Below are 26806 nucleotides of genomic sequence, written 5' to 3'. Positions count from 1 at the left end.
TGGCCATGGTAGCATTTTTTTGGTCGTGTTGCTTTTCATTTTTTTTATTTGGGGTATACCTACAGTTTGAGCCTCTATTATGATGATTTTAAAAAGTTTCCATGCAGCTTACAGGCATTTCACTCTTGTTATTGTTACTTTTAATTACCATTTAACTGGCTTCCTCATTTTTGTGTCCTTTCCCTTTTTTGAAGTTAAATGTTACAGTGGAGCGTTTCTTTGATATTTCCCACGCCTACGAGGATTTTAAATTGAATTACATTATGGTTGCTCTTACCAAATGAATCAGCTATATTCACCTCTTGGACCAGATCTTGTGTGCTAGACCAAATCAAGACTTGCCTCTATCCTTGTGAGTTCCAGGACTAGCTGCTCCAAGAATCAATCCTTAATGGTTACTAGACATTTTACTTCTGCATCCTGTCTTTAGGTGACATGTACCTCCTGTCCTGAGGTCACAGTTTATTCATTGAATTTTTTAAACAGTCAGCAATATATTGGGCTGAGTGGTGATGCTTGGTTGTGCACTGGAATAAGTAAAATGTTGGTTGTGGAGTTACCATTATGTTAATGACACGCTTATTGTGAACGTTGCTCCATCCCTCAGATACTAGACCGGGGTGGGCAAACTTTTTGGCACGAGGGCCATATTGGGGTATGAAAATTGTATGGCGGGCCATGAATGCTCACAAAATTGGGGGTAGGGGTGTGGGAGGGGGTGAGGACTCCGGCTGGGGGTGTGGGTTCTGGAGTGGGGCTGGGGATGAGGGGCTTGGGGTGCAGGAGGGTGCTCCGGGCTGGGACTGAGGGGTTCGGAGGGTGGGAGGGGGATCAGGGATGGGGCAGGAGGGGGGATGGGGCTCTGGGGTGGGGTTGGGGATGAGGGGCTTGGGGTACAAGAGGGGGCTCTGGGCTGGGATCGAGGAGTTCAGAAGCGGGAGGGAGATCAGTGCTGTGGCAGGGGATTGGGCTGTGGGGTGGCGGGGGGGCTCAGGGATGCAGTCTCTGGGCGGCGCTTACTGCAAGCAGCTCCCAGAAGCATGTCTCTCCTTCGGCTCCGAGGTGTAGCCAGGCAGCTCTGCATGCTGTCCCATCTGCAGGCGCCATCCCTGCAGCTCCCATTGGCTGGGAACCGCCCTGTGGACGGGGTGGCGAGCAGAGCCGCCTGGTCACGCCTCCGTGTACTACATAGAAGCCTGAGGGGCGTCATGCCTTACTTGGAAGCCATGAAAATTTCAGCATGAACAGTTGAATTTTAGCTAAATTTTAAGCATCTAAGGTTCTTACAATGGGAAGTAACTATAGGTGGTGGTTCCAGCTCAGCCCATAATAGTTCACAGTTGTATTAGATGGCAGTACTTCTTAATTTTTTGTCCACTATGAGTTTTCTTGCTAGCATACTAGATGGACCACTAAACTGCTGTAAAAAGAAAAGGAGTACTTGTGGCACCTTAGAGACTAACAAATTTATTTGAACATAAGCTTTTGTGAGCTACAGTCCACTTCAGATGCATAGAATGGAACATATAGTAAGAAGATATATATATACACATACAGAGAAGGTGGAAGTTGCCATCCAAACTGTAAGAGGCTAATTAATTAAGATGAGCTATTATCAGAAGGAGAAAAAAACTTTTTTGTAGTGATAATCAAGATGGCCCATTTAGACAGTCCACTCCTGTTCTTTTAGTGTAAAAATTGATGTTAATCTGGCATATTAAACGCACTGAAGAGTAGACGTGCAGAAAAGCCAGTATCTCTTAGACCCCCTTCTTGTGTGTTTTTAACATGTACTACACTCGCTGCATGCCCCACTAGCACTGATATAAATAACAGTGCAGACAGGTACTGCTTGGTCTAGTAGTGTGGACACACCAGAAGCTTAGGGTATATACCCTAAATGGTTCACAGTGCCTTTTATGTCTACACTTCTATTTTTAGAAGTTAAGTGTCCTCCTGCCTCCCTTTGGTAAAAGGCTCTGGCAGTGGGGAAAAGCTCTGCAGAAGGAGGCAGTGAGGAAAGGCTTTGGCAGCTCCTTTCTGTCAGAGCTTTTCCCTACTGCCTTCTTGCCAGAGCCTTTCACTGCATTGTGGATACAGAGTGCTTTTCACTGTGGTGTCTAGCTACTGTGGATGCAGACAAGGCCTTGGTTCAAAGAAGAAATTGAAGTTTTGTTCTTTAGTCTTCTAAAATGATCTAGACTAATCAGGAATGCATGCATATTCTCTTTGCCGCTTCACGTTCTAAAATGAGACTTTTTTCTATATATCATTTACCATGTTGTGCTGTATTTTGTTTTAATATTGTGATGCTGTTGCAGGAGTTTGGGGAGAGATTATGGGGTGAAGAACACTTATAAAAATTGTAATTTAAAAGGAGAAAATAAACTTCCAGTCTTCTGAAATGTATGTCAGAGGCTGATATACAGTACAAGACATTAATGACCATAACATTTTTGCGCCTTTCATTAAGAGTAAAGATTGACCTGGTCTGTGTTTTTTTTAATAGGAATTGTCTTTTGTGAAAGGAAGAAAACGTGCTTGCGCACCGTAAACTGTTTTTTGAACATATTTCCAATACAGTGGTGGTCCAGAAGATGATAAAGAAATGATAGCAGCTCCAGAAATACCAAGTGATTTTACTCTCCTTCAGTAAGTAATTAAAATTGCAATGGCCAAACTTTTTAAGGTAAAACACATTTGTTGTAGGTGCAATGACAATACACACTGTTGCTCTGATTAATTGCTAAAGAAAACAGAAAAATGAACAATGCTTAATACATACATAACAAAGTTTATTCTGTCAAGTAGTTACAGTGATTTAAATCTAAAGCATGGCTTGAATGGTGTCCTGTGTTTCCAGAGAGAGTTAAAATAGCAATCGTATAACTGGTTTAACTTTATTTTTTACTCTAGATTTTTAGAATCTTTAATCAAGCATTTTGCTAGTAGGAGAATCTATTGTCATGGTCACAGAATAGTTTCCATTATAGCAACATTTTTCAGATGCTTATAACTTTCTGAAAAAAACTTTTCTCTGGATTAGAAATTTTCTGGACAGAAATAGGAGTAATGTCAAGTCGTCTTGTTTCTGTTTAGGGAGACAGATGTTGATTGAGGCCTTTTTTTAAAGGGCTAGGGTTGCTTAATCCTTAAGAGAGTTGCTTTTTTGCCGTGTGTGTGTGAGAGACAGAGATATATACTGGCAGAGCTCCGACATTGTCCCCGTGGGTCCCGCGCTTCCAGGCAGTTTATGCTAGCTTCAGAGGCTCACTGCAACCCTCCATCTAGCCCTTCTCTCTCTAGAGCCAAGGATACAGTCTACTGAGCCCTTTTCATCATAAGCCAGCAAGAATGTTGGTGAGAGAACTCCCACAGTCCCTGTTGCTCATACGGACTCATACCAAAACAGTTTAGCCTCTTGTCCTGACAGGGGCCTGTTTTCCCCTCCCAGGAGGTGTTTCTGTAGTGGTGGGTTGGGGGGAACCCAGGTTCTGGCCCAGGGACCCTAATGGTAGCAGCTGTTGGCAGCCAACCTTTCACTGCCAGAGTTGCTACATTTCTCTGAGCCACTTCCTCTCTCCTTCTTCACCCTTTCATTAGGGCTTCCTTATCAATGACTTGAGGGTGTCTTCATTAACCAGCCCTTCAGCTGCACTTCCTCTCCTCTGGCTCCCTGGCTCTCCTCGGCCTGACTGGAGTGAGCCATTTTATAGTATCAGAAGGGCCTTAATTAGAGTCAGGTGGTCACATTAGTTTAATGGCCTCACCTGACTCTTTTGTAGGTTAATTGGAGTCCGGTGTTCTCATTAGCCTGGAGCAGCCCCTGTTCTGGTCAGTCAGGGAACAGAAAACTGTTAATCCAGTGGCGAGTATATCTGCTGTACCCAACTGGCCTGGGTCTATCACTATATATATAAATATATATTAAACAATATGTGTGTGTGTTTTGATAAACTTTAACTGTAGATGATACCACTTTTCAGTTACTTGTGATAATATCCTATGGGTTCTCCAGTCATCCGTAATCTTTCAGGGTCGACAAAAACTGGGTTCCTAATGTGGGTTGTGGGCTTTTTTGTTTTTAACAGGGGAGGAAAAGCTAAATGTATCTCATAGGTACAGACAGAAACCTTTTTAGGCCTTCTTTATACATAATCAATTTTTTCCTTTGTAGTTCACTTAAGAAATCCTAAAAACCCTTCTTTGAGTCATGACTTCAGCTGAAAAGTACCTAAAATTTGAACTCTGCATGTAATTAGTGCTTAATAAAGAGTACCAACTTTCTTCGGGTTGGTTGGGGACAATAAAAAAAAGTACTGGGGGTGGGGAGAGAGATATGTGATTGGAAAAAATGGATTTAGAGCATCAGCAGTATTTAAGACTTTTAAAAAATATATTTATTAGCAGAGTCTAATAGAGTTCTAAGGTTAACTTTCTGTCAGGTAGGAACTATTTAAATCCGTTACTAAGCACAGCCACTTAACCCTATTACTCCCTACCCTTCTCTTTTCCTCTGGCTCCACTCTCCAAGAAAATTAAATACACACAACTGTTAAATCAAGAAACAATTTCTCCGAATTGTGTGCATGTCCATAAATTAGAATTGGGTTTGTGTGATTTATTTGCTTCTTCACAATGTATTTTCTGAAAGGTTTTTAAATTAAAACTTGTGTGTGATATGTGTTGTGTTTATGTAAGATGCAAGTTTTGTCTGTTCTTTTTCCTGAAAGACTAGGGACATCTGGAGAACTAGTGAGATCATGACAACAGAAGTACTAAGGGTGTAAAACTTAACAGTTGAGAAAGGAGGAAAGAGGAATTCTTAGGCCTTATTTACAAGAAATAGTTGCACCAGTTTAAGTTGGTTTCAACTGGTGTAAAAATCTCTATGGGCATCTCTTATTTTAAGAGTATTTTATTGTGGTTTAATTTAAACTGATTCCTAATTAGCTTAAAGCAAATTGAAATAAATGTGGTTTAACCAAAATAGATGTGTATACACAGCCTTTTTCATTAGTTTAATTAAACCTGTTTAAAGTGGTACAGCTTTCTTGTGTAGACAAGCCCTTAATCATATGTTTAGAATTTGGGTTTTCACACCTATTAAACTCTCACATGCCAAGTTTTGGGATGAAAGTTTTTTTTATTAAAGACTTACAGCCTGTGTTTTTAATGGTTGGGGACAATTCCAATCCATATTTGATTCCTCTACAAAATGGGAACAACAAAATGTTGACATACCTGATCATTCTAAAGTTTAAAAAATAAACCAACTAGCTTGAAAACGTTTTTTGCAACTGTAGGGGCTCTCAACTTTCTGGCATCCTTTATATATTATAAAGAAGCAAGTACTGACACTTTCCCTTTGCAGATCACTTTTAGGGTTGCATAGTTTAAAAGCATGTCAGCAAATGCAAATATTATAGGTTCTATGACAACATGAATTTGCATACAGTGCATAGTCTATATAATTTAGGATACACGTGTAAGGTTTAATAACAAAATTTAACAAGAAATGCAAAAATACTAATATTACGTAGGTGAAATTTAGCCAAGTTAATATTGCTGTAGGAACAGGTGGCCTTTTTGTTTCCTAACTCTTACATTTATATTAGGGCTGTTGATTAATCACAGTTAAGTCACACGATTAGCTAAAAAAATTAACTGCGATTAAAAAAATTAATCATGATAAATTGCATGGTTAAACAGTAGAATACCAATTGAAATTTATCAAATATTTTTGGATGTTTTTTTCTTCATTTTCAAATATATTGATTTCTGTTACAGCACGGAATACAAAGTGTACAGTGCTCACTTTATATTTTTATTACAAATATTTGCACTGTAAAAATGATAAACAAAAGAAATAGTATTTTTCAGTTCCTCATACAAGTACTGTAGTGCAATCTCTATTGTGAAAGTGTAACTTATAAATGTATTTTGTTGTTGTTGCATAACTGCACTCAAAACCAAAACAATGTAAAACTTTAGAGCCTACAAGTCCACTCAGTACTACTTCTTGTTCAGACAATCACGAAGGCAAACAAGTTTGTTTACATTTACGGGAGATACTGCTGCCTGCTTCTTATTTACAATGTCAACTGAAAGTGGGAAAAGGTGTTCACATGGCATTTTTGTAGCAGACATTGCCAGGTATTTACATGCCAGATATGCTAAACATTCGTATGCCCCTTCATGCTTCAACCACCATTCTGGGGGACATGCTTCCATGCTGATGAAGCTTGTTTAAATAAAAAAAAAGTGCGTTAATTACATTTGTAACTATACTCCTTGGGGAGCATTGTCTGTCTCCTGTTCTGTTTTACTGCATTCTGCCACATATTCCATGTTATAGCACTCTCGGATGATGACCCAGCACGTTTTCGTTTTAAGAACATTTTCATAGCAGATTTGACAAAACGCAAATAAGGTATCAATGTGAAATTTCTAAAAATAGCTACAGCACTCGACTCCAGGTTTAAGAGTCTGGAGTGCCTTCCAAAATCTGAGAGGGATGAGGTGTGGAGCATGCTTTCAGAAGTCTAAAAAGAGCAACATTCCGATGCAGAAACTACAGAACCCAAACCACCAAAAAAGAAAATCAACCATCTGCTGATGGCATCTAACTCATGATGAAAATGAGCATGTCTTGGTCCGCTCTCCTTATTTTCAAGCAGAACCCGTTATCAGCATGGACACACATCCTCTGGAATTGTGATTGAAGCATGAAGGAACATATGAATCTTTAGCGCATCTGGCACACAAATATCTTGTGATGCCGGTTACAACAGTGCCATGTGAAGCCTGTTCTCGCTTTCAGGTGACATTGTAAACAGAAAGTGGGCAGCATTATTTCCTGTAAATGTAACCACACTTTTGTCTGAGTGATTTGCTGAAGTAGGGCTAGGTGGACTTATAGGCTCTAAAGTTTTACATTGTTTTATTTTTGAATGCCGTTATTTTTTTGTACAAAATGCTACATTTGTAAGTTCAGTTTTCATGATAAAGAGATTGCGATACAGTACTTGTATTATGTGAATTGAAATATACTATTTCTTTATTTTTTTATTACAAATATATGCACTATAAAAAACAAAAGTGAGCACTGTACGCTTTGTATTCTGTGTTGTAATTGAAATCAGTATATTTGGAAATGTAGAAACATCCCAAAATATTTAAATAAATGGTATTCTTTTATTATTTAACAGTGCGATTAATCTTGCGATTAATCACAATTAATTTTTTTAATCAGTTGACAGCCCTAATTTATATTATAGCATTTTTTAAAAGTATGGTATGTTAAAGTAAAAGTGTAGTGTTGCTACACGTGCCAACGTTTTAGAAAATTTTGTAGAAAACTTCTGAGTTTTGAACCACAGTAGATGTATTCTCTGTCCCTATTCTCTTAATAGATTTGTAACTCCCATTGACATTCATGTATATTTTCTAATAGAATAGTCTTGCTTACAAGCTTTGGCAGGGAGGAGAGCCGTCAGTTTTGCAGTAGTGTGGCAGATATTAAGAAAATGTAGTGAAGTGCAGCATATAGGTCTCACTGAAACGTACTTGTGCCATAGTCTCATGCATATTCATAGTCAGGAAGAAGCTAATAAGCTCCAGTTTTATTCGTTGTTTTACCCATTTTTGTCTTACTTTGTCTCAAGATGTTATGAATTTTCTTAACAAAACCAACCCCTTTGTTCTGTTAAGATACCTGGTTTAATGAAAATTCTTAAAAAAAATGGTGACATTTTCATCGTCTTAGACATGCTAATAGTATTTAAAAAAGACCAATATTGAAATAACTTACTCTTGTGAAACACTTTTAGTTAATGGAAAATATTCCGCAACATTATGTTCCATTGTATTTCTTTTAGGTGTCTAAAAATGAATGGCTCTTCTAAGAGTAGTGTCCCTATGGGTGCTCCACTTCAGGTGCACGTGTGTCCAACGTGTCTTTGATCAGAGATTTTTGTTAGCAATGTCTGTTCGGCCTGGGCTTACTCTGCTGATATCCTTGTACCCATCATCATATCAGGCTGCATGGGTGAATAGCCCTCAGTTCTTTCTCAGCTATCTCGGCCTGTGATGAAGCTTAGTGTATCCCCATTGTGTTCATCTGGACTACCTTCTGATTTCAGTCTAACTAGGTTTATTTTAGTTAGTTATTTGGAAGTTTGTTTTATTTCCTCCAGGGAGGCCCTTCCTAAGGGGTATACCTGGTTAATCAGGGTTTAATCGCCGCCTCACATGTAGAGAGGTTATCCTGGTCAACAACAGATATTCTTAAGTATGTTCGTTGCCTAGAGAAGTTGCACATTCCACAGCAGCTGTGTTGCCCTCAAATCCAGGGCAAGGAAGAACTGGGCAATGAAGTTGTGACTATTAATTATGGAGCTCTCACTTCACCCCGCTTTGGAAACCGGTCATAAGAACCCCCCCTGTACATCAGTTTCCAGAGATATCTAGTACCCCTTCCACCTTGGTGAAACACTCTTGCAGAATGGGAAAAGCCTTAGAGACCTCAAGTAGAGGTTCCAAGAAGGGGAGCTCTAACTCCCCTCTAGGAATCCACTTTGAAAAGACCTCGCTCTCTGAGCAGGTAATAGCCTCAGAATCTAGCCTCAAGGCTCAATCTTGCAGAGGTAGTGGGCTCCTCTTGTACCGTAGCTCTTCTGAAAGTAAGTGAGGCTCTGAGAAGGTGCTGGTACCATCTAGCAGAGCTGGTCAGAACAAATAAAGAAGACCAGTACCATTGGACTTAACCTCTCTCCTGGTACCTCTGTTGAGTTCTTCAGTACTGTGTAAGATTAAGCCTCCAACTATGTGAAGTGCTCAAAACTTGGTGCTGTTCCCCAGGGACAAACCTACAATACAGTCAGTGCATATCTCAACCTCACTCGGTGCTGCAATTCCACTCTGCTTGATTTGCAAGACTTTAGGTGCCTGAAGGACTGATCGGTGACTGCTGAACTAGAGTCTCCATTGCTTGCATCTCTTGGTACCAAGAACCACTTGCTATCTGGATCCTTATACATCTTTTGTACCATCTAATTCACCTCCCTTTTTGGTTAGGGGAAGAAGAGACGACAGTAGAGACGTCCCTTCAGTATCATCAGTCTCTGTCCAGGGTTCTCTTACATACCTACATAGGAAACCCCTTTGTCAAAGAGAGAGGGAGAATGTCTGGGGACCTCATGGTTCTTGTTGGGATCATCCCTGTATGCTACCCCCTTCCCACTGTGCTTCTCAGTGGCCATATTGGGATCCTTGAGCAGCTTATTGCCAACAGTTCACCAAGGTTCAGACAGTCTCTCACCGAGATGACAGGGAGACTGAAGCTTCCCCTTCCCAGCACACCACTCAGCAGGAGGAAAGGTTTGAGGATCAGGAGGCTAGGACAGACAGACAGAGCCTCCCCATCAGATTGACATCTCATCCTCATCACTAGATGAGACCATAATACCTTCTCCTCCAACTGTGGCTGGCTGATTTTTGGACAGTTTCAAGACCTCATTAAACATGGGGCAGATTCTCTACAGATACGCTTGAGATAAAGAATCTCAACTCAAGCTGTTGGATGTTTTTCACTCTGCGGCATCATCCAGAGTTGCACATCCTATCAAAAAGGCTCTGCTGGAACCTGCAAAAACCGTTTGGCAAACTCTGGCCACAGTAATGATGAATTCAAATTGTAACAGGTGCAGAAAAGAGCTACTAGGATGATATGAGGAATGGAAAATCTACCTTATTATGAGAGGAGACTCAAAGAGCCTACCCAAAAGAAGGCTGAGGGTAGATATGATTGCTCTCTGTAACTATATCAGAGGGATAAATACCAGGGAGGGAGAGGAATTATTTAAGTTAAGTGCCAATGTGGACACAAGAACAAATGGCTTTAAACTGGCCATCAACAAATCGAGGCTCAAAATTAAACAAAGGTTTCTAACCTTCCGAGGAGTGAAATTCTGGAACAGCCTTCCAAGGGGAGTAGTGGGGGAAAAATAACCTAACTGGCTCCAAGTCTGAGCTTGATAAATTCATGGAGGGGATGATAATGATGGAACTGCCTACAATGGCATGTGGCCCATCAGTGATTGGCAGTAGCAGAAATTCCCAGCGGCTGGACACGGGGCAGTAGATGGGGAGGGCTCTACACAGAATTCTTTTCCAGCTATCAGCTTGGGGGATCTTGCCCACATTCTCAGGGTCTAACTGATCACCATATTTGGAGTCAGGAAGGAATTTTCCCCTGGGTCAGATTGGCTGAGACCCTGGGGGTTTTTCATCTTCCTCTGCAGCATAGGTCACGGATAACTTGCAAGTTTAAACTAATGTAAATGGTGAATTTTCTGACTTGAGGGCTTCAGTAACTCATCCAGAGGTTAGGGGTCTTTTTCAGAAGTTGGTGAAGTTCTGTGGCCTGCAATGTGCAGGAGGTCAGATTAGATCACAATGGTTCCTTCTAACCTTAAAGTCAGTAGTGACAGACTACCTCCATTGTCAGGCAATAATAGTATACCTGTACTTTGATGACTGTCTGCTTGAGGATCAGTCACAGTAAGAGTAAGACTCATGCAGAGGGCACTTTCTCAGTTCTTGGACTTTGGTCTTCAATTGAATGTGGGGAAAATCCACAGTGACTTCCATATAGAACATACAATTTATAGGGGCATCCCTGGACCCTTGTCATCAAGGACCTTCCTTTCTGTGAACAGGTTCATGATGCTTGTCACAACTATTCAAGGGCGCTCGCAGACTTCAGTCAGAAACTGTCATCAACTTCTAGGTCACTTGTAGGCTTGCACTTTCATGACAGAGCATGCGAGATTACACCTCTGCAGTTTCTAGGGCTGTCTCAGGTCAGTATACCTGCCAAACAGACACAGCCTGGACAAACAAGTGTCAGTTCCTCAATAGGTGAAGCACACCCTAGATAAGTGGAAGGTTCATCACAATGTAGGCACGGGAGATTCCTTCCTTCAGTCAACGCCATGGTAACTATAACCATGGATGCATCTCTGTTAGGATAGAGGGCACACCTCAGTGCTCCCATGGTACAGGGTCGATGGTCACCCCAAGAAACCACTAGGGGGTGTGAAAGTTCACGGGATTAAAGTTGACCTGTACTGCAGAGGTACAACAGATATTACTGAATAGTAGGAAAAAATCTACCTTCAACAGTAGAGAATATTTAGTCACTGGTGTGAATGCCAGAAAATTGTTGCTGAATTTGCCTCATTTCTGCTTGTTCTGGACTACCTGCTGCAGCTAAAGAAAACAGAACTGTCAGTGTTCTCAAGGTTCATTTGGCCATCTTAACAACTTTTCATACCACGAATGAAGGGTTTTCCCGGTTTGTTCATCCTACAACTGTACTCTTCATGAACAGTCTGGGAAATCCTTTCCCACAGGTAAAAGCCCCCAGGTTGGGGCCATAATTTATTTCTGAAAGCTCACAAAACCTCCTTTAGAACCGATGGCAACCTGCTCCTTACTGAATTTGTCTATGGAGACAGCCTTCTTCGTGGCTATTACATCAGTCTGCAGAGTAGGAGCAACGGGGGCCTAAATGGCAGATCCTCCATTCCCAGTATTCTACAAGGATAAGGTTTCCTTCGTCACATCCCAATTTCTTTTCTAAAGTGTCTTCTGAATTTCATCTGAATCAGATCGGTTACCTGACAATTTTCTTTCCAAAGCCTTGTAATGCCAATCTCGGGACTGCTTTTCTCGGGACTGACTCTAGATGTCAGGAAGGCATTAGCTTTCTCACTAGATAGTCTGTGAAATTTCCAAAATGAAACTGCAGAACTGGAATTAATTTGCAAACTGGACACCATCATATTAGGCCTGAATAAAGATTGGGAGTGGTTGGCTCATTACAAACCTAATTTTCCCCCATACTAATTTTCCCCTACTGTTACTCACACCTTCTTGTCAACTGTTTGAAAGGGGCCACTCTCATTACCGCTACAAAAGTTATTTTTCCTCCCTTGGTATCCTACTGTTAATTGAATTGTCTTGTTAGACTGACCTCACACTTGGAAAGGCAACTCCCATCTTTTCATGTATTTTCTCCTGCTCCTGTATTTTCCACTCCATGCATCTGATGAAGTGGGTTCTAGCCCGCGAAAGCTTATGCCCAAATAAATTTGTTAGTCTCTAAGGTGCCAAAAGTATTCCTTGTTGTTTTTGCTGATACAGGCTAACACGGCAACCACTCTGAAACCTATCAAAATGATTTAGTACTGTTTTTTTTTTTATTTGAAAACCGATCTAAAAGTTCTGCTATTTCTACCCAAAGAAATCCAAATTGGATTTCTGCTGTATAATTTGCTTGTTACATTGCAGCCAGCATTCCACTACCTCCTTGTGTGCTGGCTCACTCTGTGAGGTCAGAGTGTACATCTATAGCTCTACTTAATAGTGTCCCAGTATCTGAGATCTGCAGAGCTGCTACATGGTATTTGGTACACACCTTCTTTAGATGCTATGCCCTAGTAGTGCCTCTAGATCTGGTACGGTAATTCTTTCTTCAGTTCTGGACTTGATTTCAAAGCTCATGTCTCCTTATGAGGGATACTGCTTGGGAGTCATGTGAAGTGGAATGCTTATAGGGACATTACTCAAAGAGAGGGAGAGAGGTTACTCACTCTGTGCAATAACTGTAATTTTTCAAGATGTGTTCCACTACCTTCCTTCCTTATGAGTTTTCTTCTGAGACTTGGTGGGTGGAGAAGGAACTCGGGGTGGTTCACCCGTGCAGCCTGATATAGTCTCAATGTATTCAAGACTTTTAAAACATGTAAATGTATTTTGAGCAAACAGCGTGTCAACATTTTCATTAAAATTAAACACAGAATGTTGTTGTTCTTGGCTGTCCAATTTAAATTTTACAAAATTTGAGTTTTGATAAAATACAAAGCTACTTCAAGTATGTTTAACTAGGTAAAGATAACTAAGTGGTGTGCATAAATATGTTAGATCAGGATTCTTCCTATCTCTTTATCTATTGTCTAACACAGCTGGTTGAAAAAGCCAGAATATTTTTTGTGAATTTTTTTGTTGAAAATTCAAAATTTTTCAACCAGCTTCAAGGTTCAATAGTTGGATTTCTGTAAGTTTTTAAAAAAGGAAAGAAAATTCCATAGCCATTTGATTTCACAGAAGACACCTTCCTGCATTGTCAGCAGAAGGAACCTTTTATTTATGGTTCTCTAGCATGTTAATTAGTTGTTACGACAAAATGGATTTAAAATGAAAGGCCTAGATTTAAATATTTGTTCATACTGAGTTGACATAATCTTATTGAAGATGTAGATAATATTGCTACAATTATTTTGACAGTAAGGTTTCTGATGTAGTATGTAAATATTTGTTTGTCATTACAGGGAGTCTGAAACACACTTTTCTTCTGATACAGACTTTGAAGATATTGAAGGAAAAAATCAAAAACAAGGCAAAGGAAAAGTATGTTCAGTTTATCGGGGATATTGAAACACTTGAAATTGTGTGCAGACTGATAAGTGCAAGAATTGTTTTAATGTGGGTTAGGTGGCTGTACCATTGTGGGGAAAAAATTGAACTAGAAATACCTAAAATTTCTTTTAAAAAAAGTTCTTAACACGTTACATATCTGTTGTTTCTTCTGTGAGTGATGATCCTGTGTGTACAAACTCTGGGTGTGCATGTGCTCCAGATCGGAGACTGGAAGATGTTTGCTAGCTGTCTCTGTTGGTATGTGCCCTGTGCCCCTATATCTTCTCAGGCTCCAAACGAAGGGCATAAATGGTGACACTGACCGACCCACACTGATGGTATTCCCATAGCATGAGACAGAGCTGCAGGTGCCAAAGCCTCTGGCAAGACCAACACCACTGGCACCACCAAGGGAAAGAAGCCCAACCTGCTTCCTCACGTCCGGGGCTAGATGCACCAGGCCGGAGGACATTACTATCTCTGTAGTTCCTGAAGCTCAGATACTGTCAGATCTGGTCCTAATGAGGGAGGTCCTCAAACCATTTGCTCTGTGTAAGAGGGAAAGCCAGCCACTCGCTGATTTTGTCAACCAGTAGGGGTGTAATCTCATGCACACACGCTCACACACCCCTCTCCAATACTGTTGGCATCACTCATTGATGCTCAAGCTGCCTCGTCTTCGGACAAGTCCTGTCAGTGGGAGAGCTTCACTGTGACACAGAGGCCCAGTCTGTGTCAGCAGCTCTTGTCAGGCCTGCCATACTCAGCACTGTTGTCATAATCTGTATTTAAAAGGTGGCATGTAAAGATATAATTGAAGAATGAATAACTCACTGATCATGAATATTCTTGCGTAATGTATTTACAGGGTGAGTACCAAATGTTGTTAATATGTGCTAACATGGCTGCTACTCTGAAACCATTCTTAAAATGTGTTTCGCAAGCCCGGGGAGAACTTACTGCAGCCTTCTACTTTGAAGGGAGGTGATCCCAAGAAGATGAGGCACTCACTCAAGACCACTAAGGAAAGGTCTGTGACTCCCCGTAGTGAGACCCAGTTGAGTCAGAAACGATCTCTGGCTCCATCAGTACTGACTGTGCTAAAGCTGCCTGAAGCCGGTACTCTGGGCAAGTGTGGTACCAAGTAGACTGAGCAAGTCGGTCTGCTCAAAGACCTGATTGGCACGGGCAAAGAAGTACCAGTACAACAGGGGCATCAAAAAGCATGGGAGATCTGCAATGGGAAAGGCTGTGTTGGCACAGACATTGGCCCAGGTACTGACCCTGATGTGCATGATGACAACGGACTGCATGGCCAGGTCCACATCTCTGACTGTATTGGTACAAGCCTTTTGGCACTGACAACTACTGGTACCGACCCCATCCGCATTGCAGGATTTCTGGAGTGCAACGGATCTCTTGGTGTCCGACGCACTGGACTCGCCCCTACTTAGTACTGGGCCCTGGCACTGAGTTCTCACAGAGTATTTGACTCGCTGACATTTCTCTACCATGCACTGCCTTTCTCATCGTCTGAGTCGGGAAGTAAGCAAGAGGACTTGGGTTCCCACTATCGTTTTACCCACTATGTGGGGCCCGATTTCACTGTGGGCACCAGGGATATCAGACTCCATGGTTTGGCCAACCATAGTACCAGCCACTGGCTCCGTATCCTCAGTGTCCATACTGGGACCATTGGCAGGCTCAGAGGCAGCAGTCCTCCCAGGCCCTTAGTGTGGCATACAAACAGGCAGGGAGTCGCCCTTCTTCATCTGCAACTTCGAAAGCTTTGGAATCCCCTGAGCAGTCGAGGGAGGAAGTTGGGGCGGGGTCAGAGGAGGAAGACACTCCTCAAGTTAATTTCTCATCATCCTCACCAGATGAGGCAGTGATGCCCTCTCCGTTATCTGTGGCTGATGATTTTAAATCATTCCAGGACCTAGCTCAGAGGGTGGCAGAAGCTCTACAAATACATTTGCAGGAAGTGACTGAGCCTCACCACAAATTGGTAGACATTTTACACTCTTCCACTTCTGCCAGAGTGGCCCTCCCAGTTAATGGCATGCCTGGACCCTGCCAAAGTCATGGCAGACCCCTGTGTCCCTCCTGCCAACATGCAGACAGATGGACAAGAAGTATGACATGCCAGCGAAGGACACATAATTTCCCTTTTCCCACTTGCCTCCTGATTCCATCGTCGTGGATGTGGTTAATTCTAGGGGCTGCCAGACCCAGTTTAAATCCACCCCCTATGTCTGGTTGGGAAGCGTCTGGACCTGTTTGGCAAAAAGGCATATTCATCAGCCGCCCTCCAGTTCTGTGTAACAAATTACCAGGCTTTGCTGCCAGAATAGGACTACTAGAATGATATGAAACTCAGTTCCTTTATTGAACAGCTTCTGGACTTCCATAAAGACAAATTCAGGTCCATAATTGAGGTCCAGCTGGTGGCTAAAACATTCCTCCAGTCTGCATTAGATGTGGCCAACATGGCGCTGCATTCAATTTCCATGGCCATTGTTTTGTTATTAGATGGGCTTCGTGGCTGCATTTGTCCGGCTTCCCTAAAGAGGTTCCAACCACGGTGGAGGACCTTCCTTTTGAGGAGGATGAAGTTATTTTCCAAAAAGAGCAACTCGTCTCTTCACGTATGGAAGGATTTGTGGGCAACCCTTCGATCTGTAGGGACATCCATTTCTCCTCCTCTTTCCCCACTTCCCCTCTCCCATGCCCTTCCCTGTCCCTTTTCAGGGAACCTTTTCACACGAGTCTACTATATCAGGAGGTAAACCATCTGCTTAGCATAGGAGCTATAGAACCTGTGCCTGTATATATGAGGCAAAGGCTTCTGCTCTTGCTACTTCCTGATACCAAAGTATCATACTGGACCTCAGAGCATATCAAAGTGCAGAAATTCAAGATGGTCACCCTATCTATGATCATTCCAGCCTTAGAGGAAGGAGATTGATTCTCGGCCCTTGACCTTCATGACTCATATTTCTACATTTCTATCATACCAAGTCACAGGCATTACCTCAGATTCATGCTGAGCCAGGACCAGTACACAGTACTGCCTTTCGGACTCTCATTGGCCCCCAAGGTATTCTCCAAGGCCCTTTCTGTAGTGGCAGCCCACTTACGCTCTCAAGGCATCATGATTTATCCTTACCTGGACAATTTCCTTCTCAGGGCATGGTCCTTCACAGAGGCCCAACAAGTCACTCAGGCCACATGGAGCCTGCTTCTGAATCTGGGCCTACAGATCAGTGAACAAAAATCTACCTGAACATGGGTACAGAGGCTTGAGTTCATAGGAGCTGACCTCCAACTCCATTCAGGTGAAGGCATTCCTCTTACATCATAGATTTTTCAGTCTATCCGTGTTGATAGACACAGTACAATCTAGCCCACAAATTTCGGCCAGACATTGCTTCCAGCTTCTGGGACACATGTCTGTGGGCACATCAGTTATTGCTCATGCCAAATTATGCATGAGGTGCTACCAAGTATGGTTCAGTTCACAGGCAGAACAGAGACAACATAAGCAAACTTCTGTCAATGCACACCAGGATCAAACAATCCTTGGACTGGCGGAAGGACCCGGTAAACATCAGTACAGGAATCCCGTTTGCTCACACTTCCCCTTCTCTACTCCTGGCCACTGATGTATCCCTCATAGGATGGGGTGTGCATCTCAGTGGTCACACAATACAGTGGTCGTACGCAAATGGTCTCCAGGAGAGACATGCCTCTACACCAACCTGCTAGAACTCAGAGTGGTCAGGAATGCATGCGTTCACTTCCTGCCGCTGATCAAAGACACACACACACAAGGGTCATGACAGACAACAAGGCCTGCATGTATTACATAAACAGACATGGAGGTGTCAGGTCTCATTCCCTGCATGTAGAGGCAATAAAACTATAGAACTAAAGTATCTCCCATAATGTCCTAATATCAGCCGCCTGCCTACTAGGAATACAGAACACAATAGTTTCAGCCGCAGATTCCCACACGGCTCCGAATGGGAGGTAGTCGGTGATACTCCATGACATATTCGACAGTGGGCGACACCAGTAATAGACCTGTTTGCTACTTACCAGAACAAGAAACATCCACAGTACTGCTCCAGGGCCAGGATCAGATGACACTTCATGGGAGACGCTCTCCTCCTCCTTTGGGACAAGGGCCTTCTTTATACCTTTCCCCCATTCCCTCTATTACTGAAGGTCTTGTTGAAAATCAGTGAGAAAGCAAACTTCATACTGATTGCTCCCACCTGGCCCAGGCAGATGTGGTACCCTTATCTGTCACAGCTGGCATGTTCACTGATGAATCTCCCAATCACTGCTTACATCTTGTCGCAGAACGAGACGCACACTCTTCATCCCAATCTGTGGATTCTACAACTCAAAGCCTGGCTCCTTCATGGTTCCAGCACAAAGAGACATCTTGCTCTGAGGAAGTACAAGAGATGCCATTACACAGTAGGAAGGGAGCTACTTGTCATACCTACCTTCACAAATGGAAGATGTTCCAGATTTGGTGCCAGCCCAAGGGCGCATCACTCCTACTGCAGCCATCCTTCCGGTAGCCTTAGGCTACCTGTTGACTTTAAAGAAATCTGGACTCTCTTAGTTCTCTGAAGGTTCATCTGGCAGCAATTGTAACCTTCCACTAGCAGGTGGAAGGATACTCAATCTTCTCTCACCTCACTGTGAAGAGATTTCTTAAAGCCATAGCAAACCTCTTCCCACAACCCAGGCTTCCACTCCCCAATGGGATCTTAACCTAGTGTTAAAAGGACTGTTTGTACCACCATTTGAACCCATGGCCAGTTGTTCAGTAACTGACCTTTACATGAAGAGGATGTTCCTCATTGCCATCACCTCTGCAAGAAGAATAGGAGAGAGAGCAGCTTTGATGGTACATTCTTCTTTTACTGTGTTCTTTCCTGATAAGGTCACGTTTAGATCACATCCAGAGTTCACTCCCAAGGTGACTTCTGCATTTCACATGAATCAGCTTATTCAGCTTCCAATTTTTTATCCCAGACCTCATGAGGAGAATAGGGAAGCCATCCTCTATACGCTCGACATGAGAAGAGCTTTGGCCTTCTATTTGAACAGGACAGGAACTTTCAGGAAATCTCCAAGACTTTTCCTCTCTGCTATACCTTTTGACCTATCTGCAGCCATCTCAGCTCAGAGACTCTGTAAGTGGGTTTCCAGCTGTATTAGATTCTGTTACCAATTGCATAATATAGCACCCCTATCTTCATTACGCACGCATTCTTCGAGGTTGGTCTCCTTATCCATTGCCTTCTCCAAGAGTATCTTTGTATCCGAAATCTACAAAGCAGCTGCCTGGACATCTGCACATGCCTTTGCAGAAAACTGTGCCCTCCTGGGGGATTCATCTGCAGATGCCAAATTCAGTGCCGCAGTACTAACCTCTGTATCAGACTCGACTCCAAAGTCCCGGCCTCCAGTGGTGGTTACTTCTCGGGAATCACCTAGAGTGGAGCACCCATAGGTACACAGTGTTGAAGAACCATCATTATTGTACAAGGTGAGTAACTTTTTTTAGATGCGCAAACCCTGAATATTGTTGTAATTGTATTGATAGTAATTCTAGTTAAAATTTTGATAACTTTGATTACAAAGCTACTCAAGATAGTTAATTCTTCGCAGTCCCCTTTGGACTTACAAAGGGATCTCATAAAAGTGGGTGACAGGGAAACAAAATGGTGGATGAAATTCAGTGTTGATAAATGCGAAGTAATGAATGTTGGAAAACATAACACCAACTATACATATATTCTGTGATGGGGTCTAAATTAACTGTTACCACTCAAGAAAGAGATCTTGGGGTCATTGTGGGTAGTTCTCTGAAAACATCTATTCAATGTGAAGCGGCAGTCAAAAAAGCTGCTAATGTTGGGAATCATTAGGAAAGGGATAAATAATAGAGAGAAAATAGCCTATTTTCTCTATCTAAATCCATGGTACGGCCACATCTTGAATACTGTGTGCAGATCTAGTCACCCCATCTCAAAAAAGAGCTGTTGGAATTAGAGAAGGTACAGAAAAGGGCAACAAAAATGATTTAGGAGTATGGAACAGCTTCCATATGAGGAGAGATTAAAAAGTGAGACTTTTCAGCTTGGAAAAGAGACTACTAAGGGGGGATATGATCAAGGTCTGTAAAATCACGAATGGTGTGGAGAAAGTAAATAAGGAAGTGTTATTTACTCCTTTGCATAACATAAAAACTAGGGGTCACCAAATGAAGTTAATAGGCAGCAGGTTTAAAACAAAAAAGTTTTTATTCACACAACACATAGTCAACCTGTGAAACTCTTTGCCAGAGAATGTTGTGAAAGTCAAGACTATAACAGGGTTCAGAAAAGAACTAGATAAGTTCCTGGAGGATAGGTCCATCAGTGCCCATTAGCCAGGATGGGCAGAGATGGTGTTCCTTGTCTCTATTTGCCAGAAGCTGGGAATGGGTGATTGGGGATGGATGACTTGATGATTAACTGTTCTGTTCGTTCCCTCTGAAGCACCGGGCATTGGCCACTGTCAAAAGACAGGATACTGGTCTGACCCATCTGACCGTTCTTATGTTCTTACATTTGTAGTGATTTGAAAGTTGCTTTTGATTTGATTGCAGACCTGTAAAAAAGGGAAAAAAGGCCCAGGAGAAAAGGGGAAAGGTGCAAACGGAGGAGGGAAACCTGCTGGTCCAAACCGGATGAATGGACATCACCAACAGAATGGTGTGGAAAACATGATGCTATTTGAGGTTGTTAAAATGGGCAAGAGTGCTATGCAGGTAAGATCTGAGTCTCTTTAGGGCTTAAAGGGATGCTCAACTTTAAATTTGGCTGAAAATTTAGTAAAAACAAGTATTTAGAAAAATTAAACCCACCACAGGTTTTCCCCCAATTTTTAAACAAATGTTAAAGGCAAGCTCTTTAAACAAATATTCCCCTACGGTGTTTGAAACCCAAGTTTTGCATCACTAAGAACCTAAATGTGAAGCTGACCTATTGAATTCGTTTTAATTGAGAAATGAAAACTAATGTGTAAATACTGACATAAAATGGAAAGACTTTTAACAATATAATTTCTCAAATATAGGATGTTTTCATTTGTTTACATATGATTTTTAACTTATCCCTTTAAGTAGCTTGAATGACTAAATAGTCAGATATAGATCATGATTATAGTTATCAGTGGCACATAATAACAATAAAGCTGCAATATAAAGTATGTGGGGGTGACCAGTGTTTAGCTTTAATCCTCCCTACTTTAGCTTTTTAGCAAACATTTAACAGGAAGGATTTTGTGACCATTTAATAACTAAGGGTAACATGGGATTTCTTCTTAAAATGGGCAAGAATAAAATTCCTGATATTGAGTAAAGTTGCTATCACTAAAGGTCAGTCAATTTCTGCCACAAATTAGTGCAACAGAAGTTATCTATTGCAGATCTGTATCACATGAGCAGGAGCTGGATTGGATTCTTGCCAGGAAATTTGAGGCTCATTAATTTTTTTGATCAGGCACTTCTCTACCTCCCCTTACTAATAGGATTGCAGGGCCTTTGCACTAAATTCTGTCAGCTGGAGGAAGCACAATATTTATATGCTTTTTGGTCAGTTGCACACACTTAATGGTCAGTTTTGTGCTTGTATATATTTACAGAGTAAAACAGACATCCATTTCTTGAAGGAAAGTATTGTAATAGTAAAGGATGATTCAAAACTTTTACTTGGTATCAGTCAGTAAATTTCAAGGGTCCCATTTTGCTAATGGGAGAAGAAAATCTCCATTTGTGTGCTCCTATGAAGAGTTGAGAAATACAGTTCACTTTCTCATCAATTTGTTAAAAACTAATAAAGAGTTTTTGTTTTTTCTCTCTATCTCTTCCCCCTGCCTTCCCCCCATGACCCAGTCTGTAGTGGATGACTGGATAGAGTCATACAAACATGACAGAGATATAGCGCTTCTTGACCTCATCAACTTCTTTATTCAGTGTTCAGGCTGCAAAGGTAAGATGTATATTTTGGAAACATATTAAGTTAAAATACTTCCCTAGCTATCCTAAATCCACTTTGTTTTAGATAATTGCCTGCCAAATCTCTCTTCAGTAGTCTTTGCTATTATGCTGACAGTGTAGTGAGTGCCTTCTCACTCTTAGGGCTAGTCTATACTCGGCAGTTGTACTGCATTAATTATACTGGTATAGTTAAAACTGTAGAATCCTCCTAGACTGGGTGCGGGTATGCCAGTATAAAAGTACTTTATATCAATATAGCTATTCTGTACAGAATAGGGAATAACTACACTGATATAATTCATTTTATAGCATAAAACATAAACATACCCTTTGTCACCAAAGGCATCACACCACATCAGACCTCTGGGTGAGGATTGTGGAGATTGGTTAATTCTTGACCTTGTCATTGCTGTGTCTTAGTTGGCTGGAGAGAATCCTAAAGATGCAGTGATTCCTCTCATTCAGAACTCTGAGCAACCTATCTCTACAGTAGTTCTAGTCCTTCCTGCCTTAAAATTTGAATTATAAATTTCCAGCCTTTAAAGTTTGATTTTTGGTTTATTTTTGCCTTTGGATTTTTTGAGGGAGGGAGGGTTGATGAAAAGAAAGATATAAGATGTCATGTTATTCCTCATTCAAATACTCCTTGTTTCATTTTGAGTTGAGCATGTCACCTTAAAATATCTTATCCTTAGTGATTATCTCTCAATTGCTTTGTTTTGCAGAATATTATGTAACTTTGTAAAATGATTGTATTCAAATGTATCAAACTGAATTTCTCAATAATAATTGCATCTGTACTTCTAGAAATGGGAGCCAGCCAATCCATGTTTTTAGACTAAAAACTTGATGTACTCCTAAAATTTTTTACGATTTGAAGGGGAATGTATAAATCTTATAAATTAAATTAGTATATATAATGTTCCCCAAAATATATGCGGGTGCTTCTGCTGTTTAACATCAATAGATACATTAGAAGTGCTCCAAAGTGTACAGACAATGAATATGTTTGATTAAATCATATATTTGTCTTTCTGTATAATTGTATTTTATATGAAAAACTTCAGATGTTAAGTCTATAAATTGACAGTTGTCTGTTTAACTTTTTTCAGATGCTAGCTAATCTGTTATGCCTCTTTTATATCTACAGTATTAATAATCTAATGTCTGAATTGTAGGAGTTGTTACAGCAGAGATGTTTCGACATATGCAGAATTCTGAAATAATCCGAAAAATGACTGAAGAATTTGATGAGGTAACTGTTTTAACGCAAACGAGTTCTGAGAATTTCCTACAATCTAATGATTTTGAAATTCACTTATTTAGATAGCTGGATGATAATGCTCCCAGTAATAAATTTCTAAACTATAAAATATATTAATAACATGGGGAAAAAGTTGACATTAGAAAAATTACCATATTTGACAAGAGTTTATAACCAGTTAGTAACTCATCCCATGACTAAAAATCTCAAATAATGCATCATTTCATCATGAAATCAAATGGAGAGTTTTATTGCATACAGTGTTGTGGATTTTTAAGTTACATTTGAATTTAGTCTGAGTATGAGAAATTTAAAATTTTTTTTTAAAAGAAAGTTAGCAGGATATTTGATTGCAGTTCCCATTTTTAAAAAACTGAATATTTTAAAGTTTAAAGTGTCAGTATAAGAAGAGAGTTAGTGAAAGGAGTGGCTGAGCCTGATATCATTTTAAAAAGAAAGCTTTTTCAATAGCATCAACAGTTTTTATAGGAAACGTCCAACTTCATCTGCTTCCAGGTTACTTTTTAAATTAATTTTTTATTTGTAAATGATTTACAGCTTATGTATATCACCAAATACTGCACATTTCACAGGCTGTCCATAAAATTATGTAATTACACAACTTGTCAAAACTGCAAAATCAGACAATATGACATAGTTATAATATTAGAGAGACAAGGTGGGTGAGGTAATGTCTTTTATTGGGCCAACTTCTGTTGGTGAGAGAGCCAAGCTTTTGAGCTACACGGAGCTCTTCTTCAGGTCTGGGATAGGTACTTCTAGCATCACAGCAAAGTGCAAGGTGGAACAGATTGTTTAGCATAAGTAGTTAGCACCTGTAAGGGAATGTTGTCTGTGGGGAGCTTTTTTCTGATGAACCCCAGCTTCTAGCTTTCAAACAACTACCCAACCTCTCCGAGCTGCTCATCAAAGGCAAGCTCCCCACAGACCAGGACACCAACTCAAAGTGGCACCAGACCCTGCCAGAACAACAGATGCAAAACCTGCAGATGTATCTCCATTGCTATCAACATCCCCCACAACATCTCTCAAGAGCCATCTATCCTACACATACCTATCGCATGTGGTGTACCTCATTTAATGCATTAAGTGCTTCAATAATAACTATGTGGTGAAACCATAATCGCTACACTCTCGAATAAAGAGAAAAGGAGTACTTGTGGCACCTTAGAGACTAACAAATTTATTAGAGCATAAGCTTTCGTGAGCTTCAGCTCAGTTCATTGATGCATACTCTTGAATGAACTCACAAGTAAATGATAAAAGACAAAGACACCACATCACCTGTGGGTGAACATTTTTCACAAAGTGATCACTCTCTTTCTGACCTATCTGTCTTCATCCTCAAAGGGAACCTGCCCAACACTTTCAAAAGACAAGCCTGGGAACTTATATTCATAACTTTGCTAGACATTAAAAATAATGGACTGAACAGAGACACTGGATTTATGCTTATTACAACAATCTGTAACGCACTAACCCTCTTTTTGCCCTATGATTGCAGAGGTGTTAGTGGTCCACTGTGCCTTGAATGGTCCCTTACAATATGTGCTAACTACTTATGCTATACAATCTGGTGCACTTTGTGTTTTGCTGTGATGCTTGGCATACCTTTCCCAGACCTCAAGAAGAGCTCTGTGTGGCTCAAAAGCTTGTGTCTCTCTCCAGCAGAAGTTGGTCTGAGGAAGATACTACCCTCACCCACCTTGTCTCTTTAATATCCCAGGACCAACATGGCTACAACTGCACTGTATAGATATAACAGGGTAGGGGTAACAATAAAAAAACGCCCACACAAATAGGCAGAAAAGGGGATGGGGGAGAGGGAGGAAAAAAAGAGAGATCAGGTGGAATGGACGTCTGGCATTATTGGGTTATTTTAGCATTCTTTATCCAAATGTATCAGGAAACAGAATCCACATTTTTTTGCATTTGTATAATTGGTGTCTACGTCTTCCTTTTGCTACTATTTCAGACAGGTCCAAGTACTGCTGCTCTATTCTGGACATAAGCAGTCTATTCCATGTGCTTGGTAATTATTTTGGCCATTGGTGGCATAGTTAAACCCAGTGTAGCAGGTTCATAATTTAGGATATACCGATTACTTGAAATGTTCACTAAATCTTTTAAAGGGTAAACTAGGAACTTAAAAGCTACTCCCAGTTTTAATTTCAACATGATTATAAATTCTGTTAGAAAGAAGGTTGATCTTTCACACACAATCAAATGATAAAATGGGTTTTATGTGACTATTTAACAGTGCAGACTTCCAGTACCTATAATATTCATGCACAGAAGCTTCACTTATAATAGTGTTTAGTTCGTAACTGAATCAAGGAAGTTCATAATGAAGGCAGTAATACCTGACGAGACTTGATGTCATTTTGTTGGTTTGTTGCAGCCTGGAGGCAAATGCAAAGCAAAAACTGAAAACTTGTTTGTGATAAATAATACACCCCAAATTAATACAGTGAAAGTTTTCTGTACAAAACTAGTTACGTCCAGTTTTAAAAATCTTGTTTAATTCCCACTGTATCCTGTTATCTTCCTCTGTTCAGCATTATTCTGTGATGACATAGTTATGAGAGCAGTCTACTGAAATGTGGAGTTAGTTCTTAAGGTCTGTCTTCGTCTTGCATGTGATAAACTTTTCAAAAAAAATTATTTTTTTTATCTTTTTATTTTATTTTTATTATCTTGCACCTTTTTGTCTTTGCAACATCCACACACACGACTGACTTGAGCTTTGTAAGTTGGGTACATGTTTCAGAAGACTTATTAGTTGTTGCATCATAGAATGATACCTTTTGCTGAACTTTTGCAATATCAGAATGGAGTGGAGTTGATCAGTAGGACTTCCTAAGATCTAAAGGGATTTTTTTTAAGTAAGTTTAAATGCCGTTCAGTCATTCAACAAGTATTGATAAAATTATTTTGCCTTCCTCTTTTTATATAATTTTAAGAGGAAAAAGTGTGGTGTTGGTCTGAGATGTTCATTACTTATTTTGATTTCTTAGCAATCACTGACTTGATTGATTAGATTGTAACTTTGAGAAACAAGTGTTGTAGGATGGCTAAAAATCTTTCAAACAACCACCCATTAACCCAACTAAACAGCATTCTTCATGATGTTGACTCTGTATAGCCAGGCTATAGGAATAGCACACCTGGCAGTGTAGCTGTGGAACCATTGTAAACATTTGGGGGCACGTGTGTATGTCCCTTGAGCAAGCCCTGCATTCTACTTACCAAGAGTACAAATATCATATTACCTCTAATATCTCTTCGCCAGCTGCTAATATCCTAAGGCTTTTGATGGAGAGATAACAGATGATTCCATTCTGTTTTCTGTGAAAGGCCCATGCTATTTCCACACTGGAACCATGAGGTCAGCTCCAGAGGAGTTTTCTCCAGAGTCTTCATTCCTTGGTTACATGCAGATATATTACTGGTGTTTTGGATGTTTCTGTTGCATAACAAGTTAGTGGTGGTGTTGATTCTGGGGGTACTGTTGAGGGAATTCTGGGGAATTCTTGAGCGAATTTTTTAGGTTTTGGTGCAGAATTTCCTTGAGTAAAATCAGCAAAGATTGCACTCCCAAGATTGCACTCCCAATCAACATGGCCTTGTTGGACCCAGTCAAGGTGATCTAGCAGACCCCAGCATCAATATCACCTATCTGCTAATGAGCAGACAAGAAGTACTATGTCCCCGCTAAGGACATGGAATTCCTATTTTCTCGCCTATTCTGAACTCCCTCGTAGTCAATGCAGTGCAGGAGAAAGGATCACAATGCATTCCAGAACAGCCCTTTTTGACGGGGACCGGAAGAGGCTAGACCTCTTCGGTCACAAAGTATATTCTTTAGCTACCCTCCAGTTCCAAATGACTAATTATGAGGGTCTCCTAGCCAAATATAAGCTTGTGAATGATTCCAAGTATCGTAAGTTCAGTCAACATCTCCCAGA

The 26806-nt window shown here is 40.8% G+C and overlaps 1 protein-coding gene across 8 annotated transcripts in view; it reads left to right on the top strand.

The window, feature by feature from the left end:
• The window catches only part of STAG2 (STAG2 cohesin complex component), a 182897-nt gene that overhangs the window by 61134 nt on the left and 94957 nt on the right, over window positions 1-26806 (top strand). For 4 of the 8 annotated variants that reach the window (XM_073361285.1, XM_073361288.1, XM_073361286.1 and 1 more), the window contains exons 2-6: window positions 2510-2652; window positions 13398-13476; window positions 20162-20323; window positions 21449-21545; window positions 22732-22808. In XM_073361285.1, the coding sequence (XP_073217386.1) occupies window positions 2609-2652; window positions 13398-13476; window positions 20162-20323; window positions 21449-21545; window positions 22732-22808 (459 nt within the window). In that variant the 5' untranslated portion in view covers window positions 2510-2608. The remainder of the gene's footprint in view (window positions 1-2509; window positions 2653-13397; window positions 13477-20161; window positions 20324-21448; window positions 21546-22731; window positions 22809-26806) is intronic. The other 4 variants (XM_073361289.1, XM_073361284.1, XM_073361283.1 and 1 more) reach the window with 1 other exon arrangement.

This window comes from Lepidochelys kempii, chromosome 9, assembly GCF_965140265.1.
Source record: "Lepidochelys kempii isolate rLepKem1 chromosome 9, rLepKem1.hap2, whole genome shotgun sequence".
Classification (NCBI taxonomy): domain Eukaryota; kingdom Metazoa; phylum Chordata; order Testudines; family Cheloniidae; genus Lepidochelys; species Lepidochelys kempii.
This window is presented reverse-complemented; position numbering and strand designations above follow the sequence as displayed.